The 15,542-nt window shown below is 32.9% G+C and overlaps 2 protein-coding genes across 3 annotated transcripts; one reads left to right on the top strand and one right to left on the bottom strand.

Annotated features, from left to right (window-relative positions):
- LOC109357180 (40S ribosomal protein SA-like) lies at positions 1,191 to 3,576 on the top strand. Its single transcript, XM_019600958.1, has 5 exons — positions 1,191 to 1,434; positions 1,962 to 2,224; positions 2,384 to 2,581; positions 2,788 to 3,001; positions 3,235 to 3,576. Exons 1-5 carry the CDS (start codon positions 1,284 to 1,286, stop codon positions 3,324 to 3,326), a joined length of 918 nt encoding a protein of 305 aa, XP_019456503.1. The 5' UTR covers positions 1,191 to 1,283; the 3' UTR covers positions 3,327 to 3,576.
- On the bottom strand, positions 5,456 to 14,319 carry LOC109357069 (phosphoinositide phosphatase SAC2-like). Of its 2 annotated transcripts, none has more exons than XM_019600779.1 (16): positions 13,795 to 14,319; positions 12,791 to 12,995; positions 12,515 to 12,680; positions 11,688 to 11,913; positions 11,045 to 11,121; positions 10,541 to 10,728; positions 10,355 to 10,452; positions 10,110 to 10,243; positions 9,894 to 10,025; positions 9,263 to 9,629; positions 8,544 to 8,665; positions 8,291 to 8,404; positions 7,503 to 7,676; positions 6,859 to 7,011; positions 6,117 to 6,204; positions 5,456 to 5,886 (listed from the first exon to the last, which is right to left on the bottom strand). In XM_019600779.1, the coding sequence occupies exons 1-16, from the start codon at positions 13,894 to 13,896 to the stop codon at positions 5,800 to 5,802; spliced, it is 2,433 nt and encodes an 810-aa protein (XP_019456324.1). In that variant the 5' UTR covers positions 13,897 to 14,319; the 3' UTR covers positions 5,456 to 5,799. The 2 variants fall into 2 exon arrangements, with proteins under 2 accessions (XP_019456324.1, XP_019456325.1); XM_019600780.1 differs by having other exon boundaries at positions 9,894 to 10,022.

Genomic DNA, 15,542 nt, shown 5'->3' with positions numbered 1-15,542 from the left:
TGTTGTAAAAATAGTTTCATGGCCTAAAAGAAAATAGTAGAGGAAGGACAAAAGTTTGCATATTTACCATTGTTTACAGTTTTCATAATAATACAAAATGGATATTTAGCTTGACGTAAAATGAGTGGATGCATTTACTACTCACTCATTTTTATTTGAGTGATTTACTTGGGGTGTTTATATTTTTTTGGAAGATAAGAATCAAGTTTAAAAAATTTATTTCATATTATAGCCATCAATTCTAGATAAATCTAATTATTTGGATCTACTTAGTAATTCAAAATATTGGATTTCTCTATAATTAGTGGCAAAGATATGAAGTAAGTAAACTTACTCTTACAATAAGTTGATCTTTTTTTCCTAATAATCTCCCCTAAGATATAGTCTTTTTTGTAATCATCTTTTAGGTTTTACAATTGTATTAAAAATATACTATGGGATTCAAATCTACACAATTACCTTCTCTCCTCCCCTTGAGACATGATTCCCATAAAAATAAACTACAATAATCACTTGTAAAAATAACTTACAAATGATTACTTAAATTTATATTTGATGAAGATACACAAAATTTTCTAAATCTATTAAGATTTCATAGTAAAAGAATAATTTTATACAAGATGATTATAACCATCTCACTTCATCATGACTTTTTCCTATTTTTTATATTTATTGAAATATATAACAAGTTAGTCTAAAAATCACCAAAATCATAAGGAAATAAGTTTTCATATTATTTTTTATATGTTTTAGAGAATTTTCACGCTAGTTTATTGGAATAAAATAATATATTTCATTCATACATAACATTAAGATAGATAGAGAAACTAACTATATAAGTTTCAAGTTGCTTGTTAATTTTAAATTCTCTAAGTTTCGTCAATTTCATGAATTAAAATACATTTTAATATTTTATCATAAATCCAAAATTGTATATTAGGCCATCATTTTTATTTGCATTAGTTGATTTTTTTGGTATTGTCAAAAGTATTTTCTCACCTCAAAAGAGTGTGTAGTTGATTAAGCATTTGTTAATAATAAAAATAACTGAATATTAGGCTTAAATATGATAGTTATTTACTCACAAAAATAAACTACATTATATAAATCACACTTCCTTGTCTAAAAAGGGTAAATACGTCATTTGAAAAACGGAATTAGGGTTTGTGGTTCTTGTATATAAAACGCACATAACATTTAGCGTATAGGTCAATCGAAACCCTGAAGCACTCAAGGCTCTCCAAGTGACACATTAATCGCTACAACCACCGCCACCAGCAGCCATGGCCGCCACCGGTAACGCCACCTCAGCCCCACGCCAGCTGTCTCAGAAGGAACTCGATATCCAGTTGATGTTGGCGGCGCAGGTTCATCTCGGTACCAAAAACTGTGATTTCCAGATGGAGCGCTACATCTTCAAGCGCCGCTTCGACGGTTATAACATCTCTTTCTTCTTCTCCCTGATCTTTATAATCGTGTTACGTTGTTGACATTGTATTCATCTTTTTGCCATGTTTCATATGTTATTGATATAATGCCTCATTGTGTAGAGAAACTATTAGGAATTTGATTAATTTTATATAGTATTATTGATACAAACACAACATTAGAAATAGACCTCAGATCACTAAGTTCTTAAGCATTATATAATTATTGTACATAAAAATCACTTTTGACACTGGCACATTTGTTTAGGTTGGCCTTTACATAGAATATAAGCTGCAGAGAAGCTGAAATTAAGCATTTTCTTGATGTTATATTTCCAGCTTAAAAAATTCGCTTTTAAGCTTAAATAAACTGGCCCATATTTTGCCAGCTACATGATTATTTGTCAATTGTAATTCGTTTATATAGTTGGTTATTGTGGTTGTTTTGGTTGTTGTGTCATGTTTGGCGAACTAGTTTTTTTATTGAAGGAAAATTAAGAGTTTTAATGAATTTGATTTTATTGTTTGATTCAGGGATTTACATTATTAATTTGGGAAAGACATGGGAGAAGCTTCAACTTGCTGCCAGGGTTATTGTTGGCATTGAGAATCCTCAGGACATCATTGTTCAGTCTGCTAGACCTTATGGTCAGAGAGCAGTTCTCAAGTTTGCTCAGTACACTGGTGCCCATGCAATTGCTGGAAGGCACACTCCTGGAACATTCACCAATCAGCTCCAGACTTCATTCAGTGAGCCACGACTTCTCATCCTTACCGACCCAAGAACTGATCATCAGGTTAATAGCTCTCCAGGGCAATTAGAATGCAATGTCATCCATTCCCACTGGGAAATAGTTTTTATTTCAGTTTGATCATGTTAGGATATTAATATGATTTATTCTTAATATTCTATGGTTATTTATGTCCCCAATTTTACTCTATTGGTTTATGTGCAGCCCATTAAGGAAGCTGCTCTTGGAAATATTCCAACAATTGCTTTCTGTGACACTGATTCACCTATGAGGTATGTTGACATTGGAATTCCTGCCAACAATAAGGGAAAGCACAGCATTGGTTGTCTCTTTTGGCTTCTTGCAAGGATGGTTTTACAGATGCGTGGAACTATCCGCCCTGGGCTCAAGTGGGATGTGATGGTAAGATAGTTTTCTTCGTGCCATTTACTAGCAGAATTATTGGATAGAAACAGTGTATTCAATCTCCCGTTTAGCTATCTCCATTCACAGTAGTAACACTTGTACCCTGCTCCCTTCTGTGCATATGACACCAAGGTTGAGTTTGTAAGAGCCAGCATTTTGAGCAAGTTTCCCTTAAGTTCATTGTCAAATTTTATTTGATGCAGGTGGATTTGTTCTTCTATAGAGAACCTGAGGAGGCCAAGCAACAAGAGGAAGATGAAACCCCAGCACTAGAGTACTCCGGCATCCCAGAGTACAATGCCGCTTCTCTAGCTGCTGATGGCCAGTGGCCCACTGCTATTGATCAGTCTTGGACTGATGCCGTTCCACAACCTATTGCAGCAGCTCCTGTTGGTGGCTGGGTTGCCCCTGAAGCTGGTACTTGATTCTATTTCTTCCAGAAGCTAAACTAATCACTAAACTTAAACTTTTGTGTTGTTCTTAAGCTATCTTTGGTGTCTTCATGATTTCCATTTTCTTATTATAATTGTCTAGTTAAGATTTAAGAGATAACAAAAGATGCAACATGCTTGCTCTTTGCAGTTTTTAAGGTAATTTTGTACCGAAACATGTCCTAATGTTTTCTTTAACAATTTTTTTTCTTCTTGCAGCTCCAGTTGCAGGAGACTGGGGTGAGGCTGTTCCACCACCACAAATTCCCGTCCCGGCTGTTGACTCAATTCAAGCATCTGGCTGGGAATAGAACTAGTGTTTTTTATGATGTGATATTGCACCAGTAATTCTCCTTTGCTCCTGAATTTAAGTCCAGAACAGTTTTATTTTTGCATTAAGGGGACCTAGTAGTTTACTTCTAGTTTGGTATGAGTGGCAGAATTGTTTTTAATGACATGATATATTCCGTTAAATTTAATTTTTTGTTGATGCAGTAATGATAATGTGCTGCAATGATTTTCCTCTTATTTGTTTTACTAATTCTTAGTACTTCAATGTTACATTTGGTGTATATACTTTGAATGACTCCCTGATGCTTATGCCTCGATTAAACTGGTGTATGTTTAAAATAATCCTTTTTCTTGATAAATGCTAATCCCATAGTTTTTTTCCTCACGTATCAATTTGTAGGCTATAGCTTTGACATTGTCTTCTGCCTTTGATTACATTCCCTGGTATTATTTTACATAACGAGAAATGCTTTTATAAAAGCAAAAAAGTCGGAGTCTTAACAAATTTTAAGCTTGGTTTGCTGGAAAATTCTATGATCATTAGACAATATACTCTTCTGGTTTGTTATTTTAAAAATAGTTGTGAAGATGATAAGAGAAATCTTTGGAATTACAATTTTACTCTTCTAACTCCATCCATCTAAACTACATCACCATTGCCTTTTCTCTCACTCAAGCCCAGTTCTAACACCTCCCTAGAAGATGAGAATGAATGATTACCACCAACTCTTCCACAAGTATGTTCTAGGTGGAAATTAATGTTTAGGCAGAGACAAACTGGTTAAATATCATGCGCTTATCCATTTTATTAGAATGTTAGGCTGAGACAAACTTGAATTTTGTGAGGCATTGATGGTGAGATGTATCTGGGGACATGCTCTAAAGGTGAAGGTGAATTTGGGAGGGTAATTTTTTGAATTGTGCTCCTGTCATAAAATGAATTACTTATAGGGTGAAGTAAAGTATATTACTGAATATAGGTGACTGAAATTCTAAGAGAAATAACTATCATCAAGTGGACATTGTTATAGTCAAAGCTGTCGTGGACGTCAGCTCTTAAAAGGAGACGACAATTTTAGGAATTTGAGTAGCATATCAAAACTTAAACTTAATGTGATATTCAAGGTTATAAGGCTCTCTCACCTAATAGATTAGTCTTTTTATGTGCTTTGAGACCCAAAAGAATGTAGGTGGATGAAAACTATAACTCACCTAGGAGGACCCTAGAATCTGCCTTTTTCCTCTTTCAACAGTGTCCATTACTCGTCTCTCATCAAAATCAACTTCATTCTCTACGATTGTGATCTTCTTTTGAAACAATTTTTATAGTCTAACTATCCTAGCTTGAGAATGTTTTAGCATGAGATGTGTATGTTGATTAACGATGTTAAATTTTTTGAGAAAGAGATTATTTCATATTCACAAGTAATAATTAGTATATGATTGATTTGTCCTGTTTCTTGTTAGATCAAAGTTTCCATTTTCATTTCGAATCAGTTAGGACTTAGGATATATAAATATGCACCCCGATGACGAGCCATGCTATACTCTATTCTTGTTAAACTAACCGGGACTCATGTTTTTAGGATTTTAAAAAACCGTTTCTTTAAAAATCATTGAGTTTTTAACAAACATTATTGTTAAACTTAAGTTAAAAAATTCAGTTTCTTTAAAAGCTGAATTTCAGCTACTTTTAGTTTTCAAATAAATGTTTTTAATAAAGCCTTATCAAACGAGCATATAAATGTGAAATGACCATTTTTTTTATAAAAGAAAAAAGCAAACTTGGATTTTCATAGTTTCAATAGTCTCCCAAACTATTTCATTTGGCTAAGCTAATTAAACTTGGGGTAATTCCTTAGTAACCATATTATCTTTTTCAACATATATCTCTTATATGTAAACATCTACATGAAATTAGTATCCCATGAATATTTAACAACTCACACCAAAGTATCTTAGAAAATAGAAATCCACTTTAAACATGCCTAAACAGTTAAAAATAAGACTTAGCAGTTTGGTAATGACTATGCTTTTATGCTATATACCACATAATCAGCTGCAGAAACTAGCACTTTGTTCATTTCATCATAATGATTTATTCACACATCCAAAAGGGGAATGAAGAAGATTTATCAGCCAAATTCAAACCAGTTATTATGAGCATCATAAGCTATAAGTTTTTTTTGTTTTCTTAAAGAAAATTATATACAGGGCTGATAGTTTTGTAATGTTTAATGTACCTAAGGAGACTCTGGGAGCCACAAAAATGAATTACTTATTGACATCTACCAATAACTCCCAAATGATGTTACCATAAACTATGGAGAACTTTATGGTCAAAATATAATTCGAAACTCATGCACTTGCTCAAAACTCAGTTTCTCAGCTACTGCCACTGCTATTCGCTTTTCGGAATGATATCATACACATTTATTTGGTACACCATGTCAGCCACCTACATCCTTCTGATCGGTTGCGACACGAATAGTCTCAAACAAAAAACGTCTCCCCGAGAACCCAACGTTCAAAGCTTTCAGCATACTCAGCACCTTTTTTGAGCTCAGCTCCACTCTGCTTCTAGTAAAAGACATCGAAAAACAAATCCTAAGTTGCATGCTAGAAAAAAATGGACTAAATTGCAATGTATAGTAATGTGCACCCTATTTGTGTTATATTGGTAGTGTTTGTGAAAGAGAAAAAAAGACTCTTTTGATCCACATTCATTGTATAAAACACCTTTGTGCCATCATCTATTATATGTTGTTGTTCCGAGTAACATTGATCTCAATTAACATGATTATACTAACCTTCATGCTGGATCCAGATTTACTCGCTGATGGAATTGTCTCAGCTATTTGTTCATTCACAATATTCTCAGAGGAGATGCTGGTTAACCTGTATGAATTAAAACAAGTTGCAGTCACTAGTCATGCTTGGATATTGGAAACCAATACTGAAGAAAAATGTTTAGCCTTTTACTGCACAATATTGTGCTCCTTAATAGAATCGACCACAGTGTTCAACTATAAACCCCGATTCAGAAACCTTAAGCTTCACTTGAAGATTCGCTCCAGCATAAATCTCAAGACTAATATTTTACTATAATTCTATGAAAAGATCTCAAGAGAGATAAAATGCTTTCACTAATATGTTAATTGAAGGAGCTGAGTGAAGGTTTCTTGATATACTGCTTGCTGGACAAGTTCACATTTTCTTACCTCTGATTAAAATGCTTTCCATCCCTCCTTATATCTTCCGAAGTATAAATATCAATATCGCTGTGAGATCTGAGTATTGCATAAACAAAAAGGTCGCAAAATTTTAGTTACCCCTACACATATTTTAAATCATAGATGAAGCCGCAAAAGTAATGGGAAAATACTAGTGCCAATAAAAGCATTCTTATTATTTCTCTAACCCAAAGCTCAATTACGTCTCTCAACTTCGGATCACGATTTGATGAAAGCATGAAGCTGGTGGTGAAAAAGGACAGAAAAGTAGCCACAAAATGGCATAAGTATATGAATACTAATTGAAAATTAGAACTACCTTTCAAGCAATTCCTCTTCACATGAATTTCCAGAAGAAGAAAGCCAATCCACATTAAGGAAATTGGAGCAGTCACATGCATCTCCATGTTCATCATGACAAACGTAATCACTGTCACAATGTTGGTCCTTGAACATTCCCCTGCGTATTTTCCTGTACGACATTGGTAATAAAACATTAGGGTAAAAATGATTTGGATGGCTTGTGTAATAATACAAAGGAATCGGTTAATACAGTGCCTGACCAATTCTCCCATCCGAATCTTTTGAATGGAAAACTAAATTTAACAGCAAAAGAAACAATAGATAGAGTCGGTTAATAGATATTGACAAGTCAGGGAGAAGCATTTATCATTTATTAAAGTTGTAAGGAAATATTTTTAAGACACCAAATATTCACAATTGACTACATGATCTCTCATGTAAACTCCTGATTCTGACCCTAGAAAGCCCATCATAATCTTCCCAATCCTTTGCACCAAATAATCAACAAACCCACGAGAAATTAATTGTAACGAGTACAATTTGAATCCGAGACCTAGTTCCATCTAACTCTTTGAGCCAACAGTATTGTTACATTTTCAGTTACATCATATAAAAGTAGCTAACATAGTTTGCAGTATGAAAAATGCAAATTGAGCATACCTGCAATGACAAATCTCACTTCCACAAGTAACAATGTCTGGAGTAGACTCTGAAGGACGACAGTTATCATTTTTTTCAGAATAAGGCTGAAAATTCGTAACACTCAACTTCGTAACTGTATTGCCACTTTCATAGAGAATGTTGCCAGCTGATAGTGATCTTTTATTATTTGACCTACCAAAATAAAGGAATTGCATTGTCAATTTCTTACAAAGGAAGTCATTGTTGAAGGAACAGATAATAAGAACTAACTTTCTTTCATCCTTAAAAAAAATACGGATTTGATGCCACACTTTGGCTGTATAGTTTTGGCCTTACATAGATCTTAAGTCAAAGCAACAACAAAAGAGTTATAGTAGACTTGAGCAGAGAGAAGAAAAATACAAGGAATGCTTTCAGTACCAAAACAACTTCAAAACTATTTAAGATGCTTAATAAATTTAAGAACTTCACATGAGAAGCAACACAATAACAAATGCATTATACATCGTTCGAATTTCAAATTTATCAACATCTATCTATATGTTTGATCAATATCTTCTATTTGAGAATTAAGCTCAAAGGAAAGGACAAGTATAAATAGATAAGTACATAGCTGAAAGTAGACAGAAATACTAAAAGTTCACTGACAAAAGTTTTGTTCTTATATGCAAGTTATTTCTTGACAATTAGATATTCGCAGATTATACAAATCTTTCTTGTTGTAGCATTAAGTAAAATCCCCCCTTTCAGAATCGTCATTAAATGAAAATAACAAATAAACTGTGACTGAATAATCTACTCCGTACCTGACATTGTCATCTTCTAAATATAGCCCACCTTTCCCGATAGTGTGGTGCTGATCTGAGTCCAGCTCCCACAATGCTGGTTTCCCTTGTTGCGGTTGAAAATGTCCCAAGAATCTGACCAAAATAATATTAAACATGACAGTAACTAATTCATTCTAATAAAACTACCACTATTACATAACTCGTTCGCTATAAATCATATTAGTATTAGTATTATGTAAACAATAATGTAAATACAATGCGCCACTAATACATGTTAATCGCATTCTGTTTATTTCCATCAGCATATGTGTTGTTATAGTAGCGCTGCAGAGTTCGGATGAATTCCTGAGACTGCGTGGTTGCCTTCCACTGACCTCTTTTCTGAGAAAATATCTGCATAAAGATCCAGCGCAAAATACTCAAAATAATGAACAGTAATCGGACAAAACTTCCATGCAAGGGAAATAGGACAAGTAAAGAGGCAAATTTAGATTTCCACTTCAAATGTCCTAGATTTTCATCAATTTTACTATGAAGAAACGATAAAATATTTCCCATCTTCAAATGTATATTACACATTACATGCCAGGATCAATGATTATGTCACCAGCTCAACAGCCGCAAAAGAAATTTTCGGAGTTCATTATCTTAATTGCCAATTACTTATTTTCCTTTTAAAACTATCAACACCATTTCTTGATATCAAATACACATGACTGAATGATTACATTTATTACAGATCTAGTTGTGTGTGTGGGGGTGTTTGTGAATCAAATACAATCTCCGAAAAAAGTCATTTTTTAATCAAATATTATCCTGCCTAGGAAATGTCAAAATAAAAACAACATGCATTCAATATTAGGTTAACATATCATTTTGAATTTCATGTGAAAACTAAGATGCATCCAAAACAAAATAATTATACACACAGAGTATCTTATCCCATATTACATTTCATAATCTCTAAAGCCAAAAGGATAGAAAGATTACCTTATTGTGCGCTGCCGAACCCCCATATTGAAAGGCTAGTGTGTCACCCATGGACTCATACATTGTCATTAATTCCTTTGCCAAAGGGTGATCAAGATAAATATACGAGGATTCAGAAAACCCTAAAACTTGCAGCTGACGTTCAAGTGCAGCTAGTCCATAAACATATTGAGCAACATTGGTACGATCTAAACAGTCTATGCAATTAGTCCTCAAGACTCCTGCTTGAAGCATCTGGGGCTTGACACTGTAATCTTTGTTCTCATCACCACTATAGTAACAATCGCTAACTTCTGTTTCGTTATCAACATTATCCTTGTTCATACTAGCTTGTTCTGCGATGGTGTGGTCGACGGCACTGTTATTCCTACATTATATTAAAAATATTCATCAATAAAATGATAATTATTTCAAGGCAAAAGCAAAAATTAACCATTGTAATGAATAAGCGGAAAAAGTGCTGGATATTCTTTAGTAAAATGTATATCATGTAATAAATCATCTAAACATATAAATAGTAAGCAATGGCATATGCTTCAGCAATTGTAAAAAAAAGTTGAAGTAAATTTTCAACTTGCTTATTTATAGTACAACAGTAAACATGGTCAAAATGTGCTGTTATGGTACTTACTCAGAGTAGGAATCACGGAACAAACCCTCTGCCCTCAAATTCGGTGTCACTGGACAGTAGAAAATGCCAGTTCGCTTCAATGCATATGCAGCCACTTTCCCCAGTTGTGACAACACATTTGTAGCTTTTCTGCTAAAGGTGATTAATCAAATAAAGTCAGAATAACACCCAAGTAAAAAATGTAGTTATTGTACAAGGAACAGAAGAGAAAGTTACCGTCTTGAGTGCCAATGCAGATCCCAATGAAGGAACCACAGGCGATTTTCCCCTCTCAAACTGTTGTTGATAGACCTAACAGCATTTGCATACTCAGCTCGCAGAATAGTTTCTCGGGGCTTCTTCTCAAATGTCTTAAACACATAACATTAGAAAAAATCAAAGCTATATTTCTTTTTTACTTTAAACACAACATGAAGAAATTAACGATGGTGGTGGTTCTATATATGTGTGGAAATGCGTACCTTAATCAAGTTCAATATAATAATTGGATTTCCATATCTGTTGACAAGATTATCAAAATGAAGTCTTGTAGCTTCAAAGTTCTGGTCCTTCTTTGATACTATGGAAAAAGAACCAAAATGAGAAGTCAGTATAAATTAAAGAACAAGTGAGTAAAAAAACAAATGAAAGTTGTTTCCAAACCATACATATTATGCCGGGTTTTAAATTCAACGGAGAGGCTTCCTGAGACCAGAACAAAGGGATCGAACCCCGTATCTGTACCACGGAACTTATTTGCATCGGGCATCCATCATGAGCATCTGTAAAGACTATCTGCTCAGTCTCAACATCATTAGCTACTCGACCCTTTTCATTCACGCCTCTTTTCAAATATCTGCATCACAAGATAGAGAAACCAAGGAACATGTCTAGAAACTAATATAAACAATAACAATAAATTTGTAAGAAAATAAAACATTCAAATTATCTCGGAGATAAATCACTGACTTTCAAGGATCAAATTGCTTGGAGAAAAAACAGTATAAAACAGATGCCATACCTCAATTAGAAACTCAACAAATTAACACAAATTTATATAGGTGCAAATACAAACAAATGTCTTTCATAAAGAACCACATGTGTAAAGATGTGAAATATAATGTAGCTTTAAATGAATAAGAAACTCGAGAAAGGGTCAGAAAAGTTCATACCTGGTCCCTGCATAATGCCTTGAGCGCCTAGCTATGATAGTCAAGTTGATCTCCCTGTCAGATATAGAAAGATTGGCCTACATGACACGCCATGAGATGACCACTTTATCAACAAAAAATACCAAACCTTTTTCAGACAACACATAATACTAGCATTTTTTCTGGCTCTATCGAAGGAAGGCTTGAGGCAAGCAATAAAGGAACAATTAAAAGTAACCTTGAAATATAATGTTAGAAATACTTCCTATATAAGTTAATCAAACCTTCTGTGTGGTCTGTCGGAATGACTTTCCCGATATAACCGAAACACTTATAATTTGCAGTTTAATGATTGCAGCATTAACTATTAAATAAAATGTTGGGAATTGAGATCAACTACACATTATAAAAACATGCAAGTGCAGTTATTATTATTGATGAAGTACCAATTAATAAATATAAGCAAGAAAAAAATAATTCCAATACGTTAGTTTCTTAAAGCATATATATGAATGGTTAGCCTCACTTGAAGATGTAGAAAACTAAAAATAATAAAGAACAAAGAAACATGTACTAGTCACTAGTATTACTATTAGCTACATTGGTTACCTTCCATCACAAGTCCAAACATAGATATAAATCAAAAAGGAGATTTTGTAAGTACCTGCTTAAAAAACCCATGCACTAAGGCAACTGTCCAGAAAGTATTCTGGAGATCATTCCGGATTTCACGAGTCAAAAACTCATTCCAAACAAACATTGTTTCATAAAGTGACTTTCCCATCATATTATGATCAGATAAGTTCTTCTGAAGGCTAAGCATGATATTATATGAGTAGCTGAAAAAGAAGTCCTTTGTAAGATCCACACTGCATAGAAGCTTCTTGTATCTAAGTCACATGAGAAGAGAGATAAAAGCCCCATTAATAAGATGGTTCATTCATTATATGGAAGAAAGGGTGGATAAGGTAATAAAAGCAACTTATGAAGCCATTAATTCTAACCAAAATTATTAAGAAAAAAGTAAAAGAAAATGATCTCCGGAGTGAAACCCTGGAGACCGATACCTTGTCACACTCAAAAAGTTACATTTACATCATCACAGCAATGACGATTGCCCCTGTACATTTGCAGGAAATGAACTGGCAATAAACGTAGAACATAAAAATAACAATGGAGGTACCATAGAAAGATGAGAAGGTTGACCTGAGGGAGTGCAAATTGTGACTACACGCTAAAGAGAGACAACCAACATATGTAGTACAAAGAAAAACTCTAAAATGTAAAGATTGGAAAAAATCAAATGTGATGCTCTAACTGAACACTTTCACTACACAACATAATGAACTGAAATAAATAAATAAAACGTAATTCATAACATAATTCTCGTCTATGTACAATGGACTGGGTCTAGTTCTCAATGCTACTCTCTTATGTCTCTTTAAAGGTACCATTGACATATTACAATTACATGCAAAATTGACTAAAGACCTTTTCTCATCCTTAGAATATGCCATTTTGGATCGCACAGTAGCATGTGGAATTGGAACCACTTCACTCTTTGCGATAGCATATATAGTGTGCCCACAGATTGTGCCGATCTTCCTCCGTTTTGTTACAAGCAGCATGTAGTATGGCTCAAGAAATTTGATAAATCCTAAATCAAAAGAAAATACCATAAGATGATGGATTTGTTCTGATAAACAATGAGTAAAACATCAGAGATAATTATAACTAGTTTGCTCTTGTATAGAAAATAGAACATACCAATGATTCCATAGCAAGTTGTTACAAATTTAAGTCCCCCTGTGGGTTTGTTTCCTTCATGTATTCTCCTCAGAAGGTCATAACACTCAGTTTCTGAGTAGACTGTTGAATCTTCAGTGATATTTAGTTCCGAAGGCTCTGATCTATCAATCTTTAATACCCTCCACAGTGTTCTACTTTTGTTTCTTCCAATAAGATAAAACCTCTGCTCATAGAAAAATAATAAGACTGCAGTAGTGCTCTATAATTGTATCATGTGCACAGACAAATGTGAATACTAAAAATGATAATATTCTTAAAGGAAGAACATATATCTTGACAATTAATGCCATTTATGAAACCAATAGATCTATTGCCACGCAGTTTTCACCGTGAAGACCTAGATCTATTGCCGTGCAGTTTTCACCGCGAAGACCAATAGATCTATTGCCAATAAAGTCAAAGTAGACAATAATGCTTAATTAGATGTATGATCATCGATAACACATAAGTAAACAAATTATAGTCCATAAATGCAACCAAAAAACAATGGAGTGAACGAATACAAAAGCCAATCGCTGTGCAAAAAATTGCATAGAAAATTGCTGTGCAAAATCAATAGACACTGATATTTACCATCATATGCACCATCACGAACACAAATGAATTACAATTATTCAGGCCAGGTAAAAGAAGACAACTTGGATCAATAAATTCTTACAAGATCCACGTGAATCAAAATACACACAATCCCACCCCATCCCAATTCAAAAATAACTCATACAAAAAACAATACAAAAAAACTTATCATGTCCATTTGATTCTTTGCCAAGCTGAAATATCATGAAAGAACATGAATTTGAACAAACAAAACAACATGTTAAAGCAACAAGCAAATACAAACATCAAACACAATCATAGAAAACAAAACAAAAATCATATATAGATCATGGTTAGAAGTTTCTACATAACAGAAATGGAAGTATGATTGAAAGGTGTAGAAGAATATTATTTATAAATTATACCGAACAAGTCTCATAGAGCTTGAACTTCTGCATGTGACAGAATTTCAAGTCAACTCCATCTTCAACAGCACAACTCTGCACCTTCTCCACTGTTGATTCCATCACAATTCAGATCCCAAGCCTCAACAAGTTCAGATTTTCTCAACACACAGAATTCAAAATAACAACAGAATGAGCTTCTGTTTGATCAAACAGAAGCTCTTAAACACAAATACCCACAAAAGCTTACAACACAAAGTTCACAACTTTAACTCAGTTGAACACATATAATTCTGTTTACATAGACAATGAGACACAGAATTTTATATAAAGAAAAAATGAAGGAAAAAAGCAACAGGAGTGAAATCTAAATCTGAGCTGCTAAGAAAAAAACAGCTTTTGAAGAATCTAGTAAGTGGTGGGGTTTAGGGAATGGAGAAGAAGAAACAGCTTTTTGGATTCAGAGAAGAAATGGGAGTGAAAGAAAAATGAGATTGTTGTCAGAAGCAGACAGAGAAAAGAAGAAACTCCACAACTGCATCAACGAAAAAACAGAAACACAAATACTGATATTAAATGAATAAAATTATTTTTTCTGATGAGAAGTGTAAAAGCATAAAATTAAATGAATAAACTTTACATGCAGTAGATGGATTTAATATTTAATCATTGTTAACTTTGAAAAGGTAATATAAATAAATGGTAGATAATATATTGACAGTATAAAAATTTTATATTATCAATACACACAGATTTGAAATTCTTTTTAAATTACTCGAATTGAATATTTTCATTTATGCATTTATTGTATTTTGAATGATTAATTAACTTTTTACTTTTTAACCTGTTTTTGGAAAGAAAATTCATGTACTATAAAATAAATAATGATTAATTAAAAACATATATTTTAAAGATGCATGTATATAGAATACTGATTAATTAAAAACATGTATTTTAAAGATGCATGTATATAGAATACTGATCTGGTAAAAATGGAGTGCTATGCCGAACAAAATATGATAAAAATTGGGTTTAATGTTTAAAATACTTTCTTTTTTGTTTTTTTATATTATTAAAGATATTATTGTAAAAAACAATTATTTTTTGTTTTTTAAATACAACCAATAAATACAAGAAAAGGAAAACAACACATTAAATTATTTTAAAGTATCTATTGTACCAACAAAATATTTGTCTAGTTTGAGTTTAATTTCTAAAAATAATTATTATTAAAAGAGATAATTACTTACATCGAAAATGATTAATTACTTAATAAAATGTGAGGGAGACCCATAATACCCATAAAATAATATTGTACTCAATATTGAAAATCTGACGTGTAGACCGTTTCCTCTCTCTACCTGGTAACAGACTTTCTCTGTTGTCCGTGTGTTGTTTGTGTTTTCCTCTGTGGGTTGTTTGTTCTCTTCCCGTTTTTTCTTTACTGGTATATAATTATCATGTTTTTTATACTAAATTACAATTACCATGTTTGAATTGGCCTCTAATATTTGATTGAATTTAATTTGGATTCGATTTAAACATGCTTTATATTCACTTTTTTAATTATTACTGAAATGAAAATGTGAATTATCTCTCACCTAGAATATTCGAGTGCGCATTTGTTGTTTCATGATGAGTATCATGAACTTGTAATTAGTTGAAAAATATATTTAAGTTAAAATTTAATTAATAAATATTTTTTTTAACTAATCATAACTTATGACACATGAACATGATATAAGACAGAAGATGTGCTCCTAGAATAA

Source organism: Lupinus angustifolius, chromosome LG09, assembly GCF_001865875.1.
Source record: "Lupinus angustifolius cultivar Tanjil chromosome LG09, LupAngTanjil_v1.0, whole genome shotgun sequence".
Classification (NCBI taxonomy): Eukaryota; Viridiplantae; Streptophyta; class Magnoliopsida; order Fabales; family Fabaceae; genus Lupinus; species Lupinus angustifolius.
The sequence above is the reverse complement of the archived record's forward strand: the minus strand, read 5'-3'. Positions and strand labels throughout refer to the sequence as shown.

Excerpts from the sequence above, each read along its gene's own strand:
- LOC109357180 (XM_019600958.1), top strand. The coding sequence starts at position 1,284 with ATGGCCGCCACCGGTAACGCCACCTCAGCCCCACGCCAGCTGTCTCAG. Across the intron at positions 1,435-1,961 it reads CTTCAAGCGCCGCTTCGACG|GGATTTACATTATTAATTTG; the intron begins GTTATAACATCT and ends TGTTTGATTCAG. Across the intron at positions 2,225-2,383 it reads ACCCAAGAACTGATCATCAG|CCCATTAAGGAAGCTGCTCT; the intron begins GTTAATAGCTCT and ends GTTTATGTGCAG.
- LOC109357069 (XM_019600779.1), bottom strand. The coding sequence starts at position 13,896 with ATGGAATCAACAGTGGAGAAGGTGCAGAGTTGTGCTGTTGAAGATGGA. Across the intron at positions 9,630-9,893 it reads TTCCGTGATTCCTACTCTGA|GAATAACAGTGCCGTCGACC; the intron begins GTAAGTACCATA and ends AATATAATGTAG. Across the intron at positions 7,012-7,502 it reads AGTGAGATTTGTCATTGCAG|GAAAATACGCAGGGGAATGT; the intron begins GTATGCTCAATT and ends AATGTCGTACAG.